At 34.8% G+C, this 22467-nt stretch overlaps 1 protein-coding gene across 1 annotated transcript in view; it reads right to left on the minus strand.

The window, feature by feature from the left end:
- Positions 1–9407: 9407 nt before the first annotated feature.
- The window catches only part of LOC117022622 (sulfotransferase 1 family member D1), a 40902-nt gene continuing 27842 nt past the window's right edge, over positions 9408–22467 (minus strand). The window contains exons 5-8 of the mRNA XM_033106745.1: positions 17579–17705; positions 15609–15703; positions 11898–12078; positions 9408–9773 (exon numbers count right to left, since the gene is read on the minus strand). Of these exons, the coding sequence (XP_032962636.1) occupies positions 9661–9773; positions 11898–12078; positions 15609–15703; positions 17579–17705 (516 nt within the window). The 3' untranslated portion in view covers positions 9408–9660. The remainder of the gene's footprint in view (positions 9774–11897; positions 12079–15608; positions 15704–17578; positions 17706–22467) is intronic.

Raw genomic sequence — 22467 nt, forward strand, 5'->3', positions numbered from 1 at the left:
AGTAGCTTTGTAAAAAGTGTTTGGGAGTCTTCCCACCTTCTGGATATTTTGGAAGAGCTTGAGGAGAATAGGTGATAATTCTTTTTTGAACGTTTTGTAAAATTCACCTGTAAAGCCATCTGGTCCACGGCTCTTTTTTTGTTGGGAGATTGTTGATTACTGATTCAATTTCCCTGGTGGTAATCAGTCTATTCAGGTTTTCTGTTTTTTCTTGAGTTAGCCTTGAAAGGTTGTACACCTCTAGAAAATTGTCCATTTCTTCCAGATTGTCAAATTTGTTGGCATATAGTTGCTCATAGTAATTTCTTATATTTTTTTGTATTTCTGTGGTGTCTGTTGTCACTTCTCCTCTTTCATTTCTGATTGTATTAATTTGGGTCCTCTCTCTCTTTTTTTTAATGAGTCTGGCTAATGGTTTGTCAATTTTGTTTATCTTCTCTAAGAACCAACTCTTGGATTCGTTGATCTTTTGTATTGTTTTTCTGGTTTCTATTTCATTTATTTCCGCTCTGATCTTTATTATCTCCTTCCTTGTACTCCCTTTGGGCTTATTTTGCTGTTCTTTTTCCAAATCCCTTAAGTGTGAAGATAAACTGTTGATTAGTGATGTTTCTTGTTCCTTTAGGTAGGCCTGCAATGCTATGAATTTCCCTCTGAGGACTGCTTTCACGGCATCCCATAGATTTTGGGTCATTGTGTTTTCATTTTCGTTTGCCTTGAGATATCTTTTGATTTCTTCCTTGATCTCTTGGTTGACCCATTCTTTATTTAGTAACATGTTATTCAGCCTCCATGAATTGGTGTGTCTTCCAGTTTTTTTCCTGTAGTTCATTTCTAATTTCATAGCACTGTGGTCAGAGAAGACAATTGGTATGATTTCAATTTTCTTAAATTTATCAAGACTTGTTTTGTGGCCTAACTTATGGTCTATCTTGGAAAATGTTCCATGTGCGCTTGAGAAGAATGTATATTCTGCAGCTTTGGAGTGAAATGCTCTGAAAATATCGATTAAATCCAAGTGGTCCAATGTGTCATTTAAGGCCGTTGTTTCCATATTGATTTTCTGTCTGGAAGACCTGTCCCTTGTTGTCAGAGGTGTGTTGAAGTCCCCTAATATAATAGTGTTACTGTTGATCTCTGTCTTTATGTCAGCAATATCTGTTTTATATATTCAGGTGCTCCTATGTTGGGTGCATAGATGTTTACTAGGGTTATGTACTCTTGTCGGGTCAATCTCTGTATTATTATATAGTGCCCATCTTTGTCTTTTAATATGTTCTTCATTTTAAAGTCTATTTTGTCAGGTATAGGTATTGCAACTCCGGATTTTTTCTCATTTCCATTTGTATGAAATATCTTACTCCAACCCTTCACTTTCAGCCTGTGTGTCTTTTGATCTGAGGTGAGTCTCTTGTATACAGCATATACAAGGGTCTTGCTTTCTTATCCACTCAGCCACCCTATGTCTCTTGATTAGAGCATTCAATCCGTTTACATTTAAATTGATTATTGATAGGTACATAGTGATTGCCATTTTTAAATTTGTAGTTAGATTGTTTTCATCTTTCTTCTGTTTACTGAAGTCCTTTTAATATTTCTTACAATGCTGGCTTGGTGGTAATAAATTCCTTTAGCTTATTCTTTTCTGGGAAGGTCTTTATCTCTCCATCAACTTTAAATGATAGCCTTGCTGGATAAAGCAATCTAGGTTGTAGGCCTTTGTTTTCCATCACTTTGAGTATCTCCTGCCACTCCCTCCTGGCCTTCAATGTTTCTGTAGAAAAGTCATTTGATAGTCTTATGGGAGTTCCCTTGTATGTAACCCTCTGTCTTTCTCTTGCTGCTTTTAGGATTCTCTCTTTGTCTTTAACCTTTGCCATTTTAACTATAATGTGTCTTGGTGTGGACCTGTTTGGATTTATCCTGGTTGGAACTCTCTGCACTTCCTGGGCTTATATGTTGATTTTCTTCATCAGGTTAGGGAAGTTTTTGGACATTATTACTTCAAATATATTCTCAATCCCTTGCTTACTCTCTTCACCTTCTGGTATTCGTATGATGCACATGATTGTTGCGCTTGATGTTATCCCAGAGGTCTCTTTAACCATCTTCATTGTTTTTTATTCTTTTTTCTTTCTGTTGTTCTGTTTGGGTGATCTCTGCTAACTTGTCTTCTAAGTCGCTGATTCGATCCTCTGCTTCATCTAACCTGCTGTTAATTCCTTCAAGTGAGTTCTTTATTTAGGTAATTGTGTTCTTTAGTTCTAACTGGTTGTTCATTATGATTTCTACATCCTTCTTTATGTTGTCTCTAAGCTCCTTAAACATTCTTATCATCAGTGTTCTGAACTCTGTCTCCGATAGGTTGCTTACCTCTGTTTCATTTGGTTCCATTTCTGGAGGTTTCTTCTGTTCTTTTATTTGGGACATGTTTCTTTGTTTCCCCATTCTGGCTGACTCTCTGTGTTTGCTTCAATGTATTAGGTAGATCCCCTTGAGTTCTTAGTTCCTGCTGGGTTATCTTGCTGGGTTATGTAGTGTGTTTCCTTTATATTTGACTTGCACTACTTTGTTCTTCTCCTCTGCGCGTGCTCCAGAGGTGACTCTTGTGTTGTGTATATTGTCCTGTTAAAGAAGATCTTTAATTGCTTTTCGCTTGTGAGTAGGTGGGGTTAACTCTTAGGCTGACTAGTTATGAGACTTGGCTCTGCCCACCGCAGGGTGTTCTGCTGCGTGAGAGTTGACCACTTAAATCTGGTTTGGCCTCTATGGGCTCTTGTGCCTGTAGAGAATTCCCTCTGGGTGTGTCACTTGTAGGTCAAACCCGGTAGTACTCTGGTTTGGTCTGGAGTTGGTCTCTGGGTATGTTGAATCTTGTGCCTCTTAAGCTAGGCCCTGGTAGGGCAATTTCAGAACAAAGCAAATCACCAAGCACAACAACAAGAACAACAATAAAGAAAAAATCAAATACATTCACATGTAAAAACAACCGACAACCCCCACTCAACACAGGCAAAGATATCAAAGATATAAAGACAAAACCAAACCAAACAAAACAAAAAGCAGCACCAGTCTTAGCTTAAGCCCACCAAGTAATCTCCAGGTTGTCCTCTGCTGTACCAAAGAGTCCTCTGTGTATGGTGCCGGCAGAGCCGGTCACCTGGTGCCCAGAGTGACGTTGGGACTGCAGATTTAGGTGCGTGGGGCTGAGGGGTCTGGATGGTAGTTTCTGCAAAGTCAGTGCAGTTTCTGCCCTTGCCTGCACATATGTGCACTGAGAGTAGCACTACCAGCCCTGTATCCAGTTCTGTGAGTCTTAGGGCACTTCTTCTGTGTGTGTGTGTGTGTGTGTGGCAGGCGGGAGATTTCTGAGCTGCTGAAAGGCCAGAGCTTCGCCTGCCACTTACTGCTGATCCCTGGGAGTGCCTCCGCAGTTGTAATTGCCCTGCCCTAGGCAGGCCAGAAAGGGTGGGGGCTGGGGATGGAGTTGTCTTCTCTCTCCCAGCCCGGCTGTGTCACACTCTTCCCGCAGGCCAGAAAAGGTGGTGGCTGGGGGTGGAGGAGTCTCTTCTCTCCTAGCCCAGCAAAAATCACACTCTTCCCAGCCTCTTCCCTAGGTCAGAACTACTCGCCAGTCTTCCCAGAGCCTGAGCACTAAGGCTCCTCTGTAATCTGACACCACTCCTCAGTTCAGCAGCCAGTTTAAGTCTCTGGAAGGGCGGGGGAGTATTGGAAGAGCGGGGGGAGGGGCCCAGGTATGGAGTGTCCTTTGTCCGGCCTAGGGCCCAACTGGAGCAATCAGCTGAGTTTATTGCCTCAAATGCTGTATATGCTGCCCCCTTGGCGGGAGAGATCAGCTGTGGGATGCAGGGAAAGAGCCCGCTTCCTGGTTTTCATGTTCTCTGTTCTGTCCTGGGATCCCCTGCTTCTGTGCAGCTGCGGATGCGGCCGGTCTCCACAGCGGAAGGTGCGGGCTGAGTCTCCACTCTGCTCCCTTCCCTCTTCCCCTGCTCACCCAATTTGACCACCTTCAAGTAATCCTTGTATGAGTCTCTTAGCTGTTCTTCGTGATGAGCAGAGAGTCCTTTGATGGGTTATAGATGTCCCGTTTGTGATAAGTTCCGGAGGAGAACTCAAAAAGTGCACCCCACTGCTGCCATTCCTATGACGTCACTTTAAATATGCTCTTAATTTGTATTTATTGAAAGACTGTTAGCTCAGTGTCATAAAGTTTCTATTATTTTACTGTAAGTTAATTCCAGGTATAAAATTTACAAATTCATATCTTGACTAGAAATTTTACTTTGTAGACATTATAGAGTGGGAGAAGCCATAAACTATTAACCCTTATTTTGCTAAAATAAAAAGTTAGGAAAAATATATAAAGAATTTGATATAGAAATTCTAACATCCTAGAGTTTGTCTACGTTTCATAGCTTATTAATGTTGTCCTTTTTGAATGGAAGATGCTTATATAAAGTACTGTAATTAAATTCACACACAAAAGATGTTTTTAAAAATATGTTATTTCATTATTTAATTTGGATACTTCAGGAAATTCTAAATGATTTTCTGGATAAACTATAATTCCATTACACAGATGCATTTCAGTAAAAACATAAGCTATTATCAATTATATTTATGTTTAAAGCATGTGCATGTTGAAGTTAATGTATTTTGTACCAAAAAAACCCCAATACTTTTTACAGTTCAGATATATCTCATCAAACACAAGCCTATGCTTTTTCAAGTACAGGTTTTCATATTCACAGAAAAAGTTAAAATCCAGCCATACCACTGGGAGGTAATTAAATGGTTATAGAATTCTGCTCAAACCACTTCAGTAATTGTTCAATAAAACACTCAGTGGTTTGAGTGTCTAGTCATCCTTAGTTTATATAAGAAATGTTCAGAGTGTTGAGCACAGCAAATGTTCCTGACACTTGTCTCTACACCACTGTTTGTTCGTTTTATTTGGAGCATGTAAGACTGAACAGTCTTGATATATACTGTGCCACTGCAGATTTTTTACTTAATTCAAGATTATTAGATCAAGGGCAAAGATTTTCTCAAAATCTGTAAAAACTCAACAAACAAAGGTATGTATGCTGAGAGTGGCACTAGAACAAGCCCAGGACAGTGAGCCATATTTTATTTACTGACAAGGTGGAGCAGTAGACCAGAGTGTCAAATATGTGTGCTTTAAACTTAACCATCTGTATGGTGTTTGTTTTACTATTTTTCTCTAAATGTCCTTTGTAATTTCTCACATTTCAGGATACAAAGGAAAAGAGATTTTACATACTTTAATCATGATGGTTAAGGGGATCAGAAGTAATGGTGCCACCCCAACTTGGGGTTGTGAGGTGAGTCAGTGAAGTGGAGCATATGGAGATGCAGACCACAGAACGATTGTAAATGTTGATCCCTTCTCTCTTTCAAACTCTGAAATCAGTCTTTGGTCCTATTCTTGCATCATTTTCCCTCTCCTTTACAGGGCCAGGACTAGAATGAGCGGGCACAAAATTTAAGGGTATGTCAAAAGCCTTAGTAATCAAAATTAGTAACATTTACCTTTGTTTTTGAAAAAAAAAATTAAAAACACCAAAAAGAAGCAGGATGAACAAACCACCAAAATTTTAGGAAGAAGACGGGATCAGCTGAGCCATGTTAGAGCCTGAGGCAAAAGGGAAAAATTAGTAACACTAATCCTGTCAGTAACAAGCACTTTGTTTTAATAATATTGGAGCCTGAGTTCCAGCCCTGGGATTCCTCCTGTCTTCTCACTTCCTAAAATGACCTTACTCCCTAAACCTTAGATCTCTATCCCATTTTTCATGTTTGGCTTTGACCTGGCCAGAGTGTTCACGGAAAGAACAATGGATTCTAGCCTTGACTTTTTACATCCAAGCTCTCATCCTACTATAAAATCAAGTAATATTAATCTCATCTAGAACTTTGTCATCTGATGGTGCACTTAAAAAATACACCATTTCCTGATGCTATACTTTTAGGATTATTACAATACTCTATTTTTGCAAGTTCTCATACTACCTTATGTCAACTGTTTTGTGGTCCTTGCTATGGAAGTGACTGTATAATATTCTTTAAAGTTTTTAACTCTGTAATGAGGAAAAGGACTATTTTGGTATGAAAAAAAAAGTCATATTCATCTCTGTATCCCCAGGACGCAGACCTAAGTGAGCCCTATAAACAGGTGGTCAAGTGCCCAGTAACTAGCAGGTGACTTCCTCTTTAAAAATTCCCTTTATCACATCCCTTAATCAAGCCTCAGAACCCTCTTAAATTGCACTATAATTGATTTACTTTAACTAGGTTTTCTTACAGGCTATAGTTACCATGAGTTTCTTTAAATTGTTATTTTCTTAATTATTATATTTAAATTTTAAGATAATTACAGATTTACATGATGTTATGAGAAATAATACAAAGATCCTAAAAGCCCTTTATCTCGTTTTCCCCAGTGGTAACAACTTGCAAAACTGTAGTATAATATCAACACCAGGATGTTAATAGTTAAGATATAGCATATTTCTGTCACCACAGGATTCCTCACGTTGCCCTTTTATAGCTTCACCTACTTCACTGCAGTCCCTTCCTTAATCTGTGTTAACCACTAATCAGTTCTCCATTTCAGAAATTTTGTCATTTCAAGAATTTTATATTGTTAACCTTAAAAATAAAAAGCCAAAGTGAGAGACAATGAATATTTATTTGAAATCAAACGACTGCAATATTGGAAGCACTGATTTAGGCAGAAACCCAAACAGTGTTCTGATTTCAGGGTGAAAACAAGGGATATTTATGAGAAACAGGAAAGGAAATAATTGCATAGAAGAAAGGGATTTCTATTGGTGTTAACAAGCTAAGTTACTCTTGAGCTATATATGGCTGCTTACTGATCCTAAAGACGGTCTATCATTATTAGTCCAGTGGTCAAACGTCTGCTTTCTTGTTAGCTTTACAAATAGTTGTTTATAAGACAGTGCTGGTTTGGCCCAGTCAAAGATTATTTTGTCCCAGTCAAACATTCCAAAGTGTTCAAGGAATAAGACATGCAAGGCAGTTCCTCTGGGATGGCAGCTCCAACTCCATCTCGAAATGGCTCTGTTTATGTCATTTTTATTTTACAATATAAATGGCATTATATAGTCTTTGACCTTTAGAGATTAGCCTGCTTTTTTACTATACATAAATCTCCGGAGATTCTTTAAGTTGTTTCATGTATCTGTAGCTTGTTTCTTTTTATTGTTCAGTAGTAGTAAATCTTGGATAAAAGGGTTTGTACAAGTAAGAATGGTTAATGACAGAGGTAGAAATGCTATAGCCGAGTATTCTGACGTAGGCCAGAAGCCAGGTAAAGAAGAAAAGTGATCTGACTGAAAGGGGATTCACTATACATGAAAATATTGACAAAAGTGATCCAAATATGAGTAAATATTAAAACAAAATGTTGGTCATTGCTGGGAATATTTTGAGCAAATATCACCAGTTACAGAAGCAGAATTTCACAATAGTTTCAATATGCAACATAAAAAATGAAAATGACTGAATCATCCTAAACTTCCTTGCTTTAGGTGCTATAGAATTATTACTGTTGGCTCATTCTTTTTGAAATGTATTGTATCTAAACGAACCATATAGGGGAAATGAGGTATTCTGACATCATGACCTTGATAAAATTGACTATGTCCAAGTCATGATGTCTTAAGATATCAAACAACTTCAGAGTAAGTCAATAAGTTAATTGTAGTCTTTGTCTAGATAGTGATCTAAATGCTGGAGTCAAAAAAACATCTTTCAGAAACCTGAGTTCTAAGAGCATGAAAGACTAAGTATAGAGTTATGGAAAATTCTTAGTCAGTGAAAGGTAGTATTATGTGGAGCCTCTGGAAATAATATATTAATAGAAAAGAAGTATGGAAAAAACTAGTTAACAACTTGTCTTCTAAGGCAGAAAACAAGTAGAGGGCTATTATTTGTGATTTATAAGATTGGTCTCCAAAGTATTATGCATGCACTCCATGGAGCACCCAAGTCAAAAAAATGTGATTCAAGAATATGTAATTTATAAATACAGAGCGTGACAAAAAAAAGTATACACATTTTAAGAAAGAAAAAAAACTATTAAAATTACACTGATGGTAACCACTTTGAGCACCTTTTGTAATTGCAGAAGTCCAATGAGACATCTGCATCCAAGGCCTGACTTTGGTATACTTGTATATTGAGTATTACAATTTTTTTTTAAATTAAAGTTTATTGGGGTTACAATTGTTAGCAAAGTTACATAGATTTTACGTGTACGATTCTGTAATACATCATCTATATATCACATTATGTGTTCACCACCTAGAGTCAGTTCTCTTTCCATCAGCATATATTTGATCCCCTTTACAATTTTAATACATATTTTTCTTTCTTAAAGTGTGTATACATTTGTTTAATATGGTGTGTGTGTGTGTGTATTTCATATATATAGTATATATAAATAGTGATTCTTTCATATATACCGGGGGTGCCAAAAAAATCTATACAAGTGGACACTGGTCAATGTTGCTCAAGCAGTAGTTCTCTGTAATCAGAAGAGTGTCGATGCTGATGGTAACCACTTTGAGCACCTCTTGAAATTGCAGAAGTCAAACATGATTTGTATGTGCCAAAAAAAAAAATGTATACACATTTTAAGGAAGGAAAGAAAACTATTAAAATTGTAATACTCGATATATACTGATAACAAAAGATAAATACAAGTCACGTTTGACTTCTGCAATTACAAGAGGTGCTCAAAGTGGTTACCATCAGTGCCCGGACTCTTCTGATTACGGCTAACTACGACGTAAGCAACGTTGACCAAAGTGTCCACTTGTATACAGGTTTTTGGTGCCCCTGGTGTGTGTATGTATGTATGTATAGCTATATATAGGGACAAAATAAAAAAAAAGAAATTGAGTTTTACTCTAATAAAATTTATAGATTTACATTGGCATCCTTACTTTCTCCTTATGTCAGATGACCATGAGTCATGTGTGACAGTCAAATATTCTGAGGAAACAGGAATTCTAGGAAGACAGAGGAGTTGACAGTGGCACTCTCAATTGTTGTTTTTCTAACTGAGGTATAATTGACATATAACATTATATTAACTTCAGGTGTACAACATAATGATTAGATGTATGTATATATTGTGAAATGGTCACCATAAGAAGTCTAGTTAACATCCACCACCACACATAGTTTCCATTCTAAGTATATAACAAAGAGAAAATAAAGCCTTTTAAGGGGATATTTTGGTTCTAATCTATCCATCTTGAAGATTCCCTTAAATATCTTTTCTGCAAGTCCAAAGACCCAGAACGTGAATTTAAAAAATAAAGCAGGTAAAGTTACAGATATTAAGCTTAACTTTATTACTTAGTCTTTAAGAATAATAACATTGTGGATGGTAGTTAAAAATCATAGAGACAGTATTGATTTTTCATATGTAGACTTTGAAATTCTTTGAATATTGTATTACAAATCACTACCAGTAAATAAAGAAAACTTGCATAAACAGTTTTCTTTCACTAAATGTTTTAAGAGATTTCTTTCTTTTAATTAAAGTACCAGCTATGGAGTTGGACAAAGAGCAGGTATTTCTTAGATCTCTGAACGAAACTGCAGTGTAGACCCTCTCATTTTCTTTTCATAATCTTCTTCAAATCTTTCATACTGGGCTACAGTGAAATGATTCTTCCAGTCTCCTGAAATACCTGAAAAGAAAAGTAAAACGGTTAAAAGGTAAAACAGAGAAATTTCTTTCTAGGATTAGTTTTACTTTAAATTATCACACTTGTATTTTTAAGCCTTTAACTTTAGAATGTCATGTCTACTCCATAACTCTATTACCTACCCCCTAATACCACTCCCAGACTCCTAGACCTTCTTGGTTTTCCCAAAATTCTTATTCATTTTTCCAGTATCTTATATAATAAAATAGTCCTTTAAGTAGTTTCAAGAAATGTCAGTGGGATAAAATCCAACATCTCAAAATATTCATTCTTTGGTTTTAAGAGCTTTGCTAACAAAGAATACAGAGAATTTTTCTGTACTTTTAAAACTATGTTTTCCAACACCAAGTTAAAATTTATTTAAAATGTTCTATAATCAAGTAAGATTTGGAAATGTGTTAAATGTAGTTAAACACATGTGTTAATTATAGGATTGCACAATCTTCAAAATACTAACCATATTTAAAACCTCAAAGGAGGGATATAGGACAGAGCATTTGCAATGAATAAGTGATAAAAAAAATAATGTCATTTTCACGGAATATTTTACAGAGTAATTCAGAAGACACACTTGGAAGCCCAGTTTTAGAGAAAAAAGGGATGAAAACATGCCAAAATAACTTTGTCGATGTGGCCAAGGATTTCTCAACTTTAGGTTTTTATTTTATTTATATCTCCACTGTTGACATTTGAAACCAGACAATTATTTGCTGGGGGTCGGGGGACAATGTGGGGTTGCCCTGTGCATTGGAGAATGTTTATCAGCATCCTTGGCTTCTACATATTTGATGTCAGTAGCATACCCCTATCATGATCATCAAAATGTCTCCTGATGTTGCCAAATGACCCCTGGGAGGCCAAATTATAACTGGAAAGGATCCAGATAGTCCCAGAAAGTCTTATCAATGGCATACTTCCTAACTTTCTTTAAAAAAAATCTCTAGAATTCACAAAAACACATTATAATTAAAATTACCCTTAATAGCCCCTTCATAGGCTGTTACCAAAATACCTGTTTCTCCAAAACCATCTCAGATTGTATTAGACACTCTTTCCTCCACTGTAAGTAGATTTTACATCTCTGCCAATTGACATTTGTTGTATATGATTCCTCTTTGCCTCATTAACTTTGTGCTTGGATTTTTGATATGCTTCTTTGATATTGATCCAATGGAATTTTAATATGTGAAATATATACCATATCTGAACAGAAACTTTAAAAGGTATTTCAAGATTCCACTTCCTCTCTTGCTTTCCCTCTATACCATGATGTTAGGCACATCTCACAAAAGGACAGTTCTTTCAGCCTGAGTTTCAGAAAGAGAAGACACAAGAGGTTGAGCCCATGAAAGACAATCAAAACTGATCAGAGTCAAAAAGAGTTGAGCAAAAATGCAACAGCCATGGGTGACCAACATCCATCAGCATTAAAAGAGAAATAAATCTTGTGGTTTTAAGCCACTGAGATTCTTGGAGTTGTTTGTTTTATAGCAAAGCTGACTAATACATACAGAACAACAGAATTAATTTCTCTCTCTCTCTCTCTCTCCCTCTTCTCTCCCCCTCTCTCATGTGTACACGCAGGCACACACACTGCAATTCAACAGTTTTTAATTACTTATTAAAGAACTGTTTTGTGCAAGATGCTAGTTATACGTTGAGTTCCATGCTGAAGATGCAATGAATTTTCCATAATCATAGCAACAACCTCCAGGAGTTGTTAGTTTAGTACATCTAACATCATGTAAGCTAGTTATCTACCACAGCACAATTTCTAAGAAATATGAAGACTATGTAGATAAATCAGACAAAGGAAGGGCATTTTTATGAGATAGAAATGGGTGCCAAGACTCATGCTTATCTATGCGTAGGTTTTTGAATATGCACCTCTCATTAGAAGATTTGTTTTACATGTTAGGCTTACAAAAATGATAGAATTCCTTGCCACAAATTATTTCCCCTAGGGTTTTTTATTTTTCTCATTTTGTTTTCTCCCAGCACACTCAGTTTATTTCTATTTGCTATAATATTACTTTTATCAACCCACCTGCACTCTATATAATATGACTAGCAAACTGTATAGAACCTAGCATATGATGTTCTCACCTTTTCTCATGAAGGGAGACACAGAATGATCCATATCATATTCTGGTACAGTAGTGTAATTTGCACTAGGATTCTGCTTCATGACATCAAAAGAGCTATGATAGATGATCTTATTCACTGTTTCTTCTGGCAGGTCTTTATCTAGAAATTTTAACAACTTCTGAATTTCGCACTTTGGATCCTAAAGAAATTATCAAGAAAAGCAAGTATTTGAGGTAGATTCGATCACGAAGTAGGCAATACATTTAATAAAGTTCTACATATATCAACTTGATGAAGGAAATTATTTCATATTTTCATATGCAATTTTCGGTTCCATTTCCCAAGTATACATCCTACTCTTGGTTATGCCAAGTAACCATCTACTAGAAGGAAGATTAAAATTTGTTTCAAAATCCGCAAATAAAAAGATTGGTTTAATATTCAACATTTCATACTCAAAAATAGAATTAATAACAGATGGTGATAAAGCAAGATACTATTATCATGAGCTATAATTTTCAAAACCCCTTGATCTGTTTGTTTTTCCATAGCTAACATCAAGGATAGATTACCTACCAAACATTTTAGAAAGAATTAATACAAATCCTTTTGAAAATATTCAAAAAAAGTAGAAGAGGAGGGACTATTACTAAACTCATTTTACAAGGTCAGCATTGCCCTGATATGAAAGTCAGACAAGGACAGTACAAGAAAAGAAAATTACACGCTAATATCTTTGATGCATATCAATGCAAAATACTAGCAAACAAAATTCAACAGCATTGAAAAAGGATCATACAAGATGATCAAGTGGGATTTATTACAGGGATGTAAGGATGGTTCATTATCTGTACCAGAGGGAAAGCAAGAGAGGAAGTAAATCAAAATGATACACCACATTAACAAAATGAAGGATAAGACTCGTAGGATCAATTCCACAGATGCAGAAAAATAATTTGACAAAATTCAACGTCCATTTATGATAAAAACTCTCAACATAATGGGTATAGAGGGCACACCGCTTAACACAATAAAGACAATTATGACAGATCCACAGCTAACACACTCAATGGTGAAAAGCTGAAAGTGTTTCCTCTAAGATCAGGAACAATTGTTAACTAATAATATTATATTGGATATTGGGAAGTTGCTAAGAGAGTAGATCTTAAAAGTTGGCATCATAAGAAAAATATTTTGTAATTACGTGTGATGATAGACATCAGCTAGATTTATTGTGATCATTTCACAATATACACATATATTAAGTCATTATGTTGTCAGTGAGTACAGGGGGAAGGGCTGGTAGATGAGGGTGAAGGGGATCAAATATACAGTGATGGAAAGAGAACTGACTCTGGGTGGTGAGCACACAATGTGATATAGAGATGATGTATTACAGAATTATACACCTTAAATCTATGTAACTTTGCTAACAATTCTATGTAAATCTATGTAAATTTGCTAACTTCACTCCAATAAACTTTAATTAAAAAAAAAACACATTATGTTGTATACCTGAAATTAATGTTATATGTCAATTATATCTCAATAAAAAAAGAATAGATTACCTGTCTCAGAGAGTTTTCTTATAGTGGAAAGAAGATATTCTTTCTACCTCTCATACCCACATAGATTTTTTTCATAGTATGAATATATCAGGAGGAAGTAAAATATAATCCTGTCCATTTTCCAGTCTAAGGAAAGGTGGGAAGGATAAAAAGGCAATCATGAAGAGGAGAAATCCATTTGATGTATTTATTATGATTTCCTTTTCCTGTGCTTCTGACTGTACATAGGACAGCATGTTAGACAAGATGAAAGGATGGCACTCAAGCCAAATAGTTTGTGCTCTGCTACACATCAGGAAAGTTTTCTTAGTGGTCCAAACCAAACTGAGGCAGAGAGCCATAATCTTAGTGACCTGGTGAGGTCAGGAGAAAGGCAATCTAAGGTTTAGCTTTCCTGAGCTACCCATCGCAATTCATGGAAACAGAACCAGAGAGTTTCTTTGGTGGCTCTAAAATAATCTACTTTTTGTAGCTACAGAACTGAATTTATTGGAAATTAGACATATACCTTAATTACTCAAGTGGGTAAATTGCAATGAAAGTTGAATTCCCAGTGGTGGCAAGTCCATCATGTGAAAGTTAAACGGAAGTGATGGGGAAAGAGTAGACTGTTCAAACTTGTAATGGGAATATGTGGGGTGGACCTGATGACACAGAGAGTCTGGAACCCTTGCATAATGTTGAGGCTTTTCTGCCAGCAGATGGAAATTGCCCTCTCTGCTTTTGAAGAAACTAAACTTCCTTTGCTGGAAGACCTTATTATGACCTAATATGGGAAATTTCCATTCAAGACAGTGTCTGTGCTCCTCAAGACCCACCTCAGTTACTACTTGTTTCTTCTAGATCCATAACTAGCATGATAGATCACCATAATTTGGAGTGCCTGGTACAAAATGGCTTAAACAAGATACAGAAGAGACAAAAAGTTTGACTAAGAAATCTGCCAGAGGGAGTCACCTTAGCTGGGCATAGTGGTTTCCCTGGAGACTGTAGACTAGATTTCCCAAATAAGAGAGCAATCAATGGGAGTCATAGTCATCTAAAGGAATTTGGAGAAACCTAAGGAACCAAGAAGAGGCTGAGTCAAGGTACTGGATTCTGAGCAAATTCAGGCAGATAAACCAGATACATTGTTGGGGGCAGAGGTCACTGGACATTGTTTCCAGGAATCCCAACATATTCTCATTTTTGTGGTGTCTTATATAATTTACCATTTGTCCCACACACCTAGACACCATTTTAAAGAGAAAAGAGGAGGTATAGATGTGCTATCTGATAGACATTCAGTTTAAGAAATGTTTTAAATAATTCGATTAGAATAATTTTTTGATCAAATTGAGAGTGAGTTATTTTCCACGCTAATAATCAGACGGAAGATCAGTAAATAAAAACTGGATGTTTTATAGATTAAATAAGTAAATTACATTGTTTCCCGACGTTTGCCACTTGGGGAAACAACCATGGACAAGATAATTTTAGTCTCTACATTCAAGGAGATTATATTATAGTAGAGGAGATAAAAAAAAGAAAGAAAAAAAAGTAAAGAAACACACTTTAAATAATGAGAAGTGGTGGTACATACTATGAAAAGAACAACAGCAGAAAAATAAATTGTAATAGATAATAACAAGGTAGATTATTTGACATTATTGACACGAAAGAACCCTTAACATTTAAGTAAAGACATGAAGGATGAGAAAAGGTTAATCTGAAAATAGGGGGAAAAAATATTTCAGGTAGGCTCACTTACAGAGAAAAGGAAATGTGGCACCAGAAGAGGTTGGAGAGAGAGACAAGAACTAAATAATACGGAACTTCATAAATTATCTTGATGATTTTCTATTTCTCATAGCGACAGAAGCCATTGAGAGATTTGTAGAAGGCAGTGGACATATTCTGATTTAGGTTTCAAGATCGTTCTCTCTGAATGAATAATAGAACCAAAATGAGGTAATCCAAATAAGTCAACATTGTTGCCTGAACTACAGTAGGAGGCAGTAGTGGTAGAAAGACGTGGATTGAGTGAAAGATAAATTTTCAAGGCACAGTTAATGGGGTAATAGATTAGTCATATTTATAGATCAAGAGGAAAGATAAGTGTGATTGAAAAGGTGAATCTTAGGTTTCCTTAAAAAATAAAGAAATTGTAATTGTTTTTTACCTGTTTCATGTCTTCGTAGAATAGGTAAAGGATACGATAATTATTCCTCTTCTCCCACCAGCCTTTCACATGGTCATACCAAGAACCAAATGCTACTACATTGGAAGATAAAATGTTTGCGAAATTAAAACTATGTACATGAAGTAAAAAATTATTAAGTGTTATTCCAAGTCATCATTATCAATACATACATACTGTTTACTTATTAGTTCAAAAAAGAGAGATGATAGCATTAGGGAAGGATATCGAATAACCCCTACTCTCACTGAATTTACAATCTACTTAGAAAGAAGGAAATACTTCCATTATAAGATAAATTGTGTCCCCTCAAAATTTTTATGTTGAAGCCCTCACCCCCAGTACTTCAGAATATGATTGAATTTAGTAATAGACCTTTAAAGACGTAATTAAGTTAAAATTAGATCATTAACATGGGTGTGTAGGTGTTCAGAATGAGTCTCCCCAATATGTGCCACTCTGGCATGCAGATTATTTCAAGCTAAAAACAATCAAGGCTCAGAAGGTTTAGGAAGAAACTTGGGTCTTCCCCTTCACTGCCCAAAATAATTTAAGATAGCAGATCTACTGCAGGAAGATAAATATTATAATAGATAACTACAGCTTAATCTGAACTGGTAGACAGGGAGGAACCTAGCAATGCCCATTTGATCAAAAACCTCCCTGTATCCCATGGTTTCAAGCTGGCCCAGAAAACATTTGTTTACTAAACACTAACTTTTCATCCTTTGGAACATTTGCCATACTTCCCTGCTTCTCCCTCCTTGGTCCAGAATGACATACGTACTTCATTTTACCTTACTGTCTTTGGAATTTTCATGCCTATGTGAATCCCCCTTGTATTAAAACTTTATTTTCTCTTGTTAATCTGCCTTATGTCATTTCAATAATTCTACCAGCCAGAAGAAATAAGAAGGAAAGGGAAAAGTTTCCTTATCCTCAAGATCCTAATCGAATATGACTTGGTCTCCTTAGAAGAGGTAATTACAATACAGACAGGCACAGAGAGAATACCATGTGAAAACACAGAGAGAATATGGCCATTTACAAGCCAAGGAAAAAGGCCTCAAAATAAATTAATCATGAAGACACCTTCATCTTGGACTTCTACCTTCCAAAATTGTGAGAGAATAAATTTCTGTTTAAGCCACACAGTCTGTGGTACTTTGTCGTGGCAGCCCTAACAAATAAGTAGAACTTCTAATAAATAAAACTAAAACTACAAGAGCAAGATGGCAAATAGTAATGCAGACAATAAGTAGTATGGAAGTCATAGGAGAGGGAAAAAGGAAGAAAAAACAATAGGGATGAAGAGGTTAAGAAAAGACCGTGGAGGAAGTAGAGTGCATCTGGTTCTAAAAAGAGGCATTGATAATAAGAAGAATGAGTAGACATTCTATGGACAGAGAATAGTCCAAACAATGGCAGGAGTAAAAATTTGCAAGATACCATTGAGATGTATTTGCGTTGAAAAGATACTTTTTATAGGAGAATATTTATATAAAAATTGTATGTAGAATTACTACCATACTAGTATGTTTTCCTGAAAGAGAGGATACACGGATACAAAAACAGAGGCTGAGGATATAAACTTCATTCAAGAATTTTTAGTTTATAGAATAAAAGTGAAGGAATGGTAGAGAAAAGAGATTCCAAGAAATATGTATAAAATCAAAACAATACCATGACATGGACAGCAAGAGAAGAAAGCACCTAGCAGTAGTTACCAAGTACTAATGAACCAATGAGACTAAAATCTGTGTGCCACATATTCCCCAAAGGTCCTTAAAGGGAAGAAATGACTATGTATTCTGCTCTATTGTCTTCTGCATTAGTAAAGTGCTGGACATGTATAAGGTTTATAATGAATACAGAATTTATATCTGAACTATCTTCTTGCAAAAATATTTTTCATTATGGAATTCCATGATTAAAATAAGAGTTGGTCTCACCCTTTCCAGTCATGAATTTATTCAGGAACTCTTCCCAGGTACCAGGCTCTGGGTGAATTTTTGCCATTTTGTAGAAATGATAGTAAGACACAGCCACATCTTTAGCATTCCGTGCCACATAGACAATCTGTGGAGAGACGGAAAATCGTAATTTTGTTTTTATTCTTTAATAGTTTATAAACCTTTGCCTACCTTGACAGAATGCTTAATTTGTCTTTTTTATTTCCTGACCTGGGTGTTCGTATCTACATCCTCACACAGGATATTCACAATACAATGACTACTCATCTCTAATACCACCATGTTCTCTTTAGCCTTTGAAAAGAACATCTCTTGAAACATGGAAAACCAAGTATCATAAAAATTACAGTAAATATTAAATAACAAAAATTAATATTGTTCTCAAATTTAGAATATTTTATGTATCATCAGTTATTAAAACAAATAAAAAGAAACGGCAATTTTGATAACTGAAAAAATGCCCTACTTTTTATTAAAAATAAGTTATTATTTGGGTAAATTTAGTCAATAAAGATGAAACATTCTGTCCATGATCATGGCTACATAATAATCATTACGTTTATAATGGTTGGTATGAGATTGAAGTTTGTTTTATGTTGAAGCCCTCAAGTCTGCTTAAAGGCAGAAATTTTGAACATATTTCCCAATAGACATGACATTGTTATACCTCATTAGTAATTAGGTTTTCAATGCAGTCCACTGAAACCCATTAAGCCTACTTCTCCCCTGAAGCACACCTAATAATGCAGAGGCTCCAGCTACCCATGCAGTAAATATATTTCTAAGGGAAAATGCATTCAAGAAGAAATCTCCTTTTATTTAATAGAAACAGCTTGCTCCTCCTCCTCCTTGTCTTCCTTCTTCTTCTTAAGTTAAAATTTGTTGGGGTGACAATGGTTAGTAAATTTACATAGGTTTCAGGTGTACAATTCTGTAATACATCATTGATATATCACATTGTGTGTTCACCACCTAGAGTCCGTTCTCCTTCCATCATCATATATTTGATCCTGTTTACCTTCCTCTACCATGCCCTCCCCTCTTACCCTTTGGTAACCACTAAACTATCGTCTGTGTCTATGAGTTTTTGTTTCTTTATTTATTTGTCTTGTCCCTTTGTTGTTTTCAGTTTTATATCTCACATATCAGTGAAATCATATGGTTCTTGACCTTTTCTGTCTGACTTATTTCACTTAGCATAATAATCTCAAGATCCATGCATATTGTCACAAATGGCACTATTTTATCTTTTCTTATGGCAGAATAGCATTCCATTGTGTATATGTACCACATCTTCTTTATCCAATCCTCTATCAAAGGACACTTTGGTTGTTTCCATGTATTGGCCACTGTAAATAAAACTGCAATGAACATTGGAGCACATATACCTTTAACAATTCAATTAAAAAATGGGCAGAGGACCTGAATAGACATTTCTCCAAAGAGGACATACAGATGGCCAACAGACACATGAAAAGATGCTCAACAACACTCATCATCAGAGAAATGCAAATAAAAACCGCAATGAGATATCACCTCACCCCAGTCAGAATGGCTATCATCAACAAGACAAATAATAACAAGTGTTGGAGAGGCTGTGGAGAAAAAGGAACCTCCATACACTGTTCGTGGGAATGCAGATTGGTGCAGATGCTATGGAAGGCAGTGTGGAAGTACCTCAAACAATTAAGAATAGAATTACCATATTACCCAGCAATCCCTGTCCTGAGTTTCTTTCCTTCTTCTTTTCTAACTGATGGAAAAAGGAAATGATAAATTTTATATTACCAAGTCACTGGTAGTAGTTCTCACTTTCTGGGAGAAGAGTGGGAGGAGGAAGGGAATGACTGGAAAGGAGTTTTTCAAAAGATTGATTATAGAATTCAGAGTTGAGACTCTGCTGCTGATGTTATTTCTTGAGAAAATACTAAATAAACCTTATAAACATTACTAATTATTTCTTATTTCAAAACCAAGACACTGTGGTAATGAAACTACTGTTTTCTTTTTCTATCATCATCACATCTAAATTCCTTAGTGAGGTCTGTTTCCACTTGCCTCAGTGTGGACATAAGGCAATCCAGAAGATATCTCCCAGTTCTGTTAATAGCAAGGCCATGTGTTTCTGGGGGCTTCTATGGATTTTTATTTCTGGAATTAAGATTATGAACTTTATATATACTTTCTTATCACTTTTGTTTTTAATTAGACTTTGAATAAAAAGGGAAGTCACACATAAACACATGTACAAAGACTTTTTGAATAACAAGGTTGAAAGTATAAACAATCAATTTTTCAAAAGAAAGCAGCTGTTTTGGTCATTCTATTAAAGGTGCTGTGGTAAAAGGAATACTATAAACATCTTTCTCAGATCTAGAACTGGTGATTGACTACCTTCCCAAATTCATTTTTTAACTACCCTGAATCACTTGTAAAATTTGATACAAGTCTTTCTGTTTCACATGTTAGCCTAGGTACATGTAGTTCTCTTTCTGTAAGATATCCTTGTGAATCTGAAAAACTCCTACTCTTTCTTTATGATGCTGATTTAATTTTTGAGATGTCATTGTCCCATAGAATCTTTTTTACATCCTGTATTAGCACTTAGGTTTGTAATTATTTTTCAAATATATATATGAGATATATGTGTACATATATCTACATGTATTCTATTAAGACATATATGTATTCTATTAAGATATATATATATCTATATACATATATGTATATAGATATATATATCTGTATATTGATATATATGTATATATATCTATATATATGTAGATATATAGAGAAATATGTATACATGTATATGTATATGTATATGTATATGTATATCTATATACATACTGTGTTTCCCCGAAAGTAAGACTTGGTCTTATATTAAGGTTTGCTCCAAAAGACGCATTAGGGCTTATGTTCAGGGGATGTCATTCTGAAAAATCATGCTAGGACTTATTTTCTGGTTAGGTCTTATTTTCAGGGAAACACGGTGTGTGTGTGAGTGTGTGGTTGTGTGTGTGTGTCTGTGCATGTATATATATTTCATACATATGTTTTTCCCACTACATGAAGTATTCTTTTTTTACTTCATATATTAGCACTTATCTTACTAATATGTAATTATTTTTCATATACATACATATTTTTTTCCTGCTACTTGAAGTGTTCTACAGGACCATAGGCTATACAGAGCAGAGATCATTGACTATTTAACCATTACATAATACGTCATAGAAGTGACTGGTAAGCAAATTTTAATATTATTTATAGAAATTAAATAAAATAACATGCTCTTCGATGGCAGAGTATATCTTATTTATGTTTGCATTTATAATGAAAATCACAATATCTGATACATAGATGTTAGCTCTTCCATATATGTTTACTGATTATATGCTTATTGAATGATTTTGTTTATACGAAGTTGAGACAGAATTCCAAGAAGAAATAAAGAAATTACAGTCATATTTCAATATCCTTTTTTAATAACTGATAGAAACATATGAAGAATGAGAAAGGTGACACCAATATAGATTCTACAGATATATTTTTAAAAATATTAATGAAATACCATGAGCATCTTTATTACAAAAATTTGACAATTTAAATGAAATGGGCCAATTTTTTGAAAGACATACGTATATGTATAAACTATCAAGGATCATGCAAGGAAAAATATATAACCTGAATAATGCTACATCTATTAAGTACATTGAATTTGTACTTAAAAATCTTTCCAGATAAAAAGAAAATTCCAGGCCTAGATGGCTTCACTGATAAATTGTATAAATTGTATAAAATATTTAAGAATGAAATAATATTAATTCCAACCAAACACTTCCAGAAAATTAAAAAAGAATAAATACCTCCCAACTCAAGATTCCAACATTACCTTAATACCATTAATGATGAAGGACTTGTAACATTACAAAGGACTTCTAATGTTACCAAAAAAAAAAAAAAAAAACCCAAAAACAAACAGAAAAAAAAACTATAGACCAATATCTCATGATCAAAGATGGAATTTTTTTTTAAAATTAGCAAATTGAAACCAACATATATAAAAGATAATATATCATGACTAAATACAAGGTATGCAAGTTCGTTTGAATATTTGAAAATCAACCAACATGGTACATATATATAATAGAATATTAGTCATAAGAAAAGATGAAATACTGCCAATGTAGTTAATCATATTAACAGACTAAAATAATGGAACTCAATATAATAGGTCTTAATAGATACAGAAAAAAAATAGACAAAATGAAAAATGCATTCCTGGTAAAAATTCAACAAATTAGGAATAGAATGGAATTTCCTCAGCTGGATAAATGGCACATACAAAAGCCTATAGGTAACATCATCATACTTAGTAGAGATATACTAATGTATTTTACTTAAGATCAATAGCAAGATAAGGGCTTCTGCTCTCACCACTCCTATCCAGTATTATATTAGAGGTTATATCTAGTTCAATAAGTCAAGAAAAAATAAGTAAAAGGCCTTCAGATTGGGAAAAAGGAAGTAAAATTATTTTTTTATTTACTGACAGCATGAGCATCTATATAGAAAAATGAATGGAATCTACAAAACAGCTGCTAAATCTATTATGTGAATTTAGCAACATGTTAGCATAAAACATTTATGTCCATATACTGGCAACAAACATTCAGAAAATAATGTGTGATTGTGTATGTGTGCATGAGTACGTGAGAAGACAAAGGGAGAAAGTGAAAGTGAGGGGGGGAAGAAAATGTGAATTACTATTATATTAGAAATTTAAAAAAATAATATTTACTTATGTTATAGCTATAAAGCAGATATTAAGATATAAATGTGATCATTGAAACAATAAAGCCTAT

This window comes from Rhinolophus ferrumequinum, chromosome 5 (assembly GCF_004115265.2).
Source record: "Rhinolophus ferrumequinum isolate MPI-CBG mRhiFer1 chromosome 5, mRhiFer1_v1.p, whole genome shotgun sequence".
Lineage (NCBI taxonomy): Eukaryota > Metazoa > Chordata > Mammalia > Chiroptera > Rhinolophidae > Rhinolophus > Rhinolophus ferrumequinum.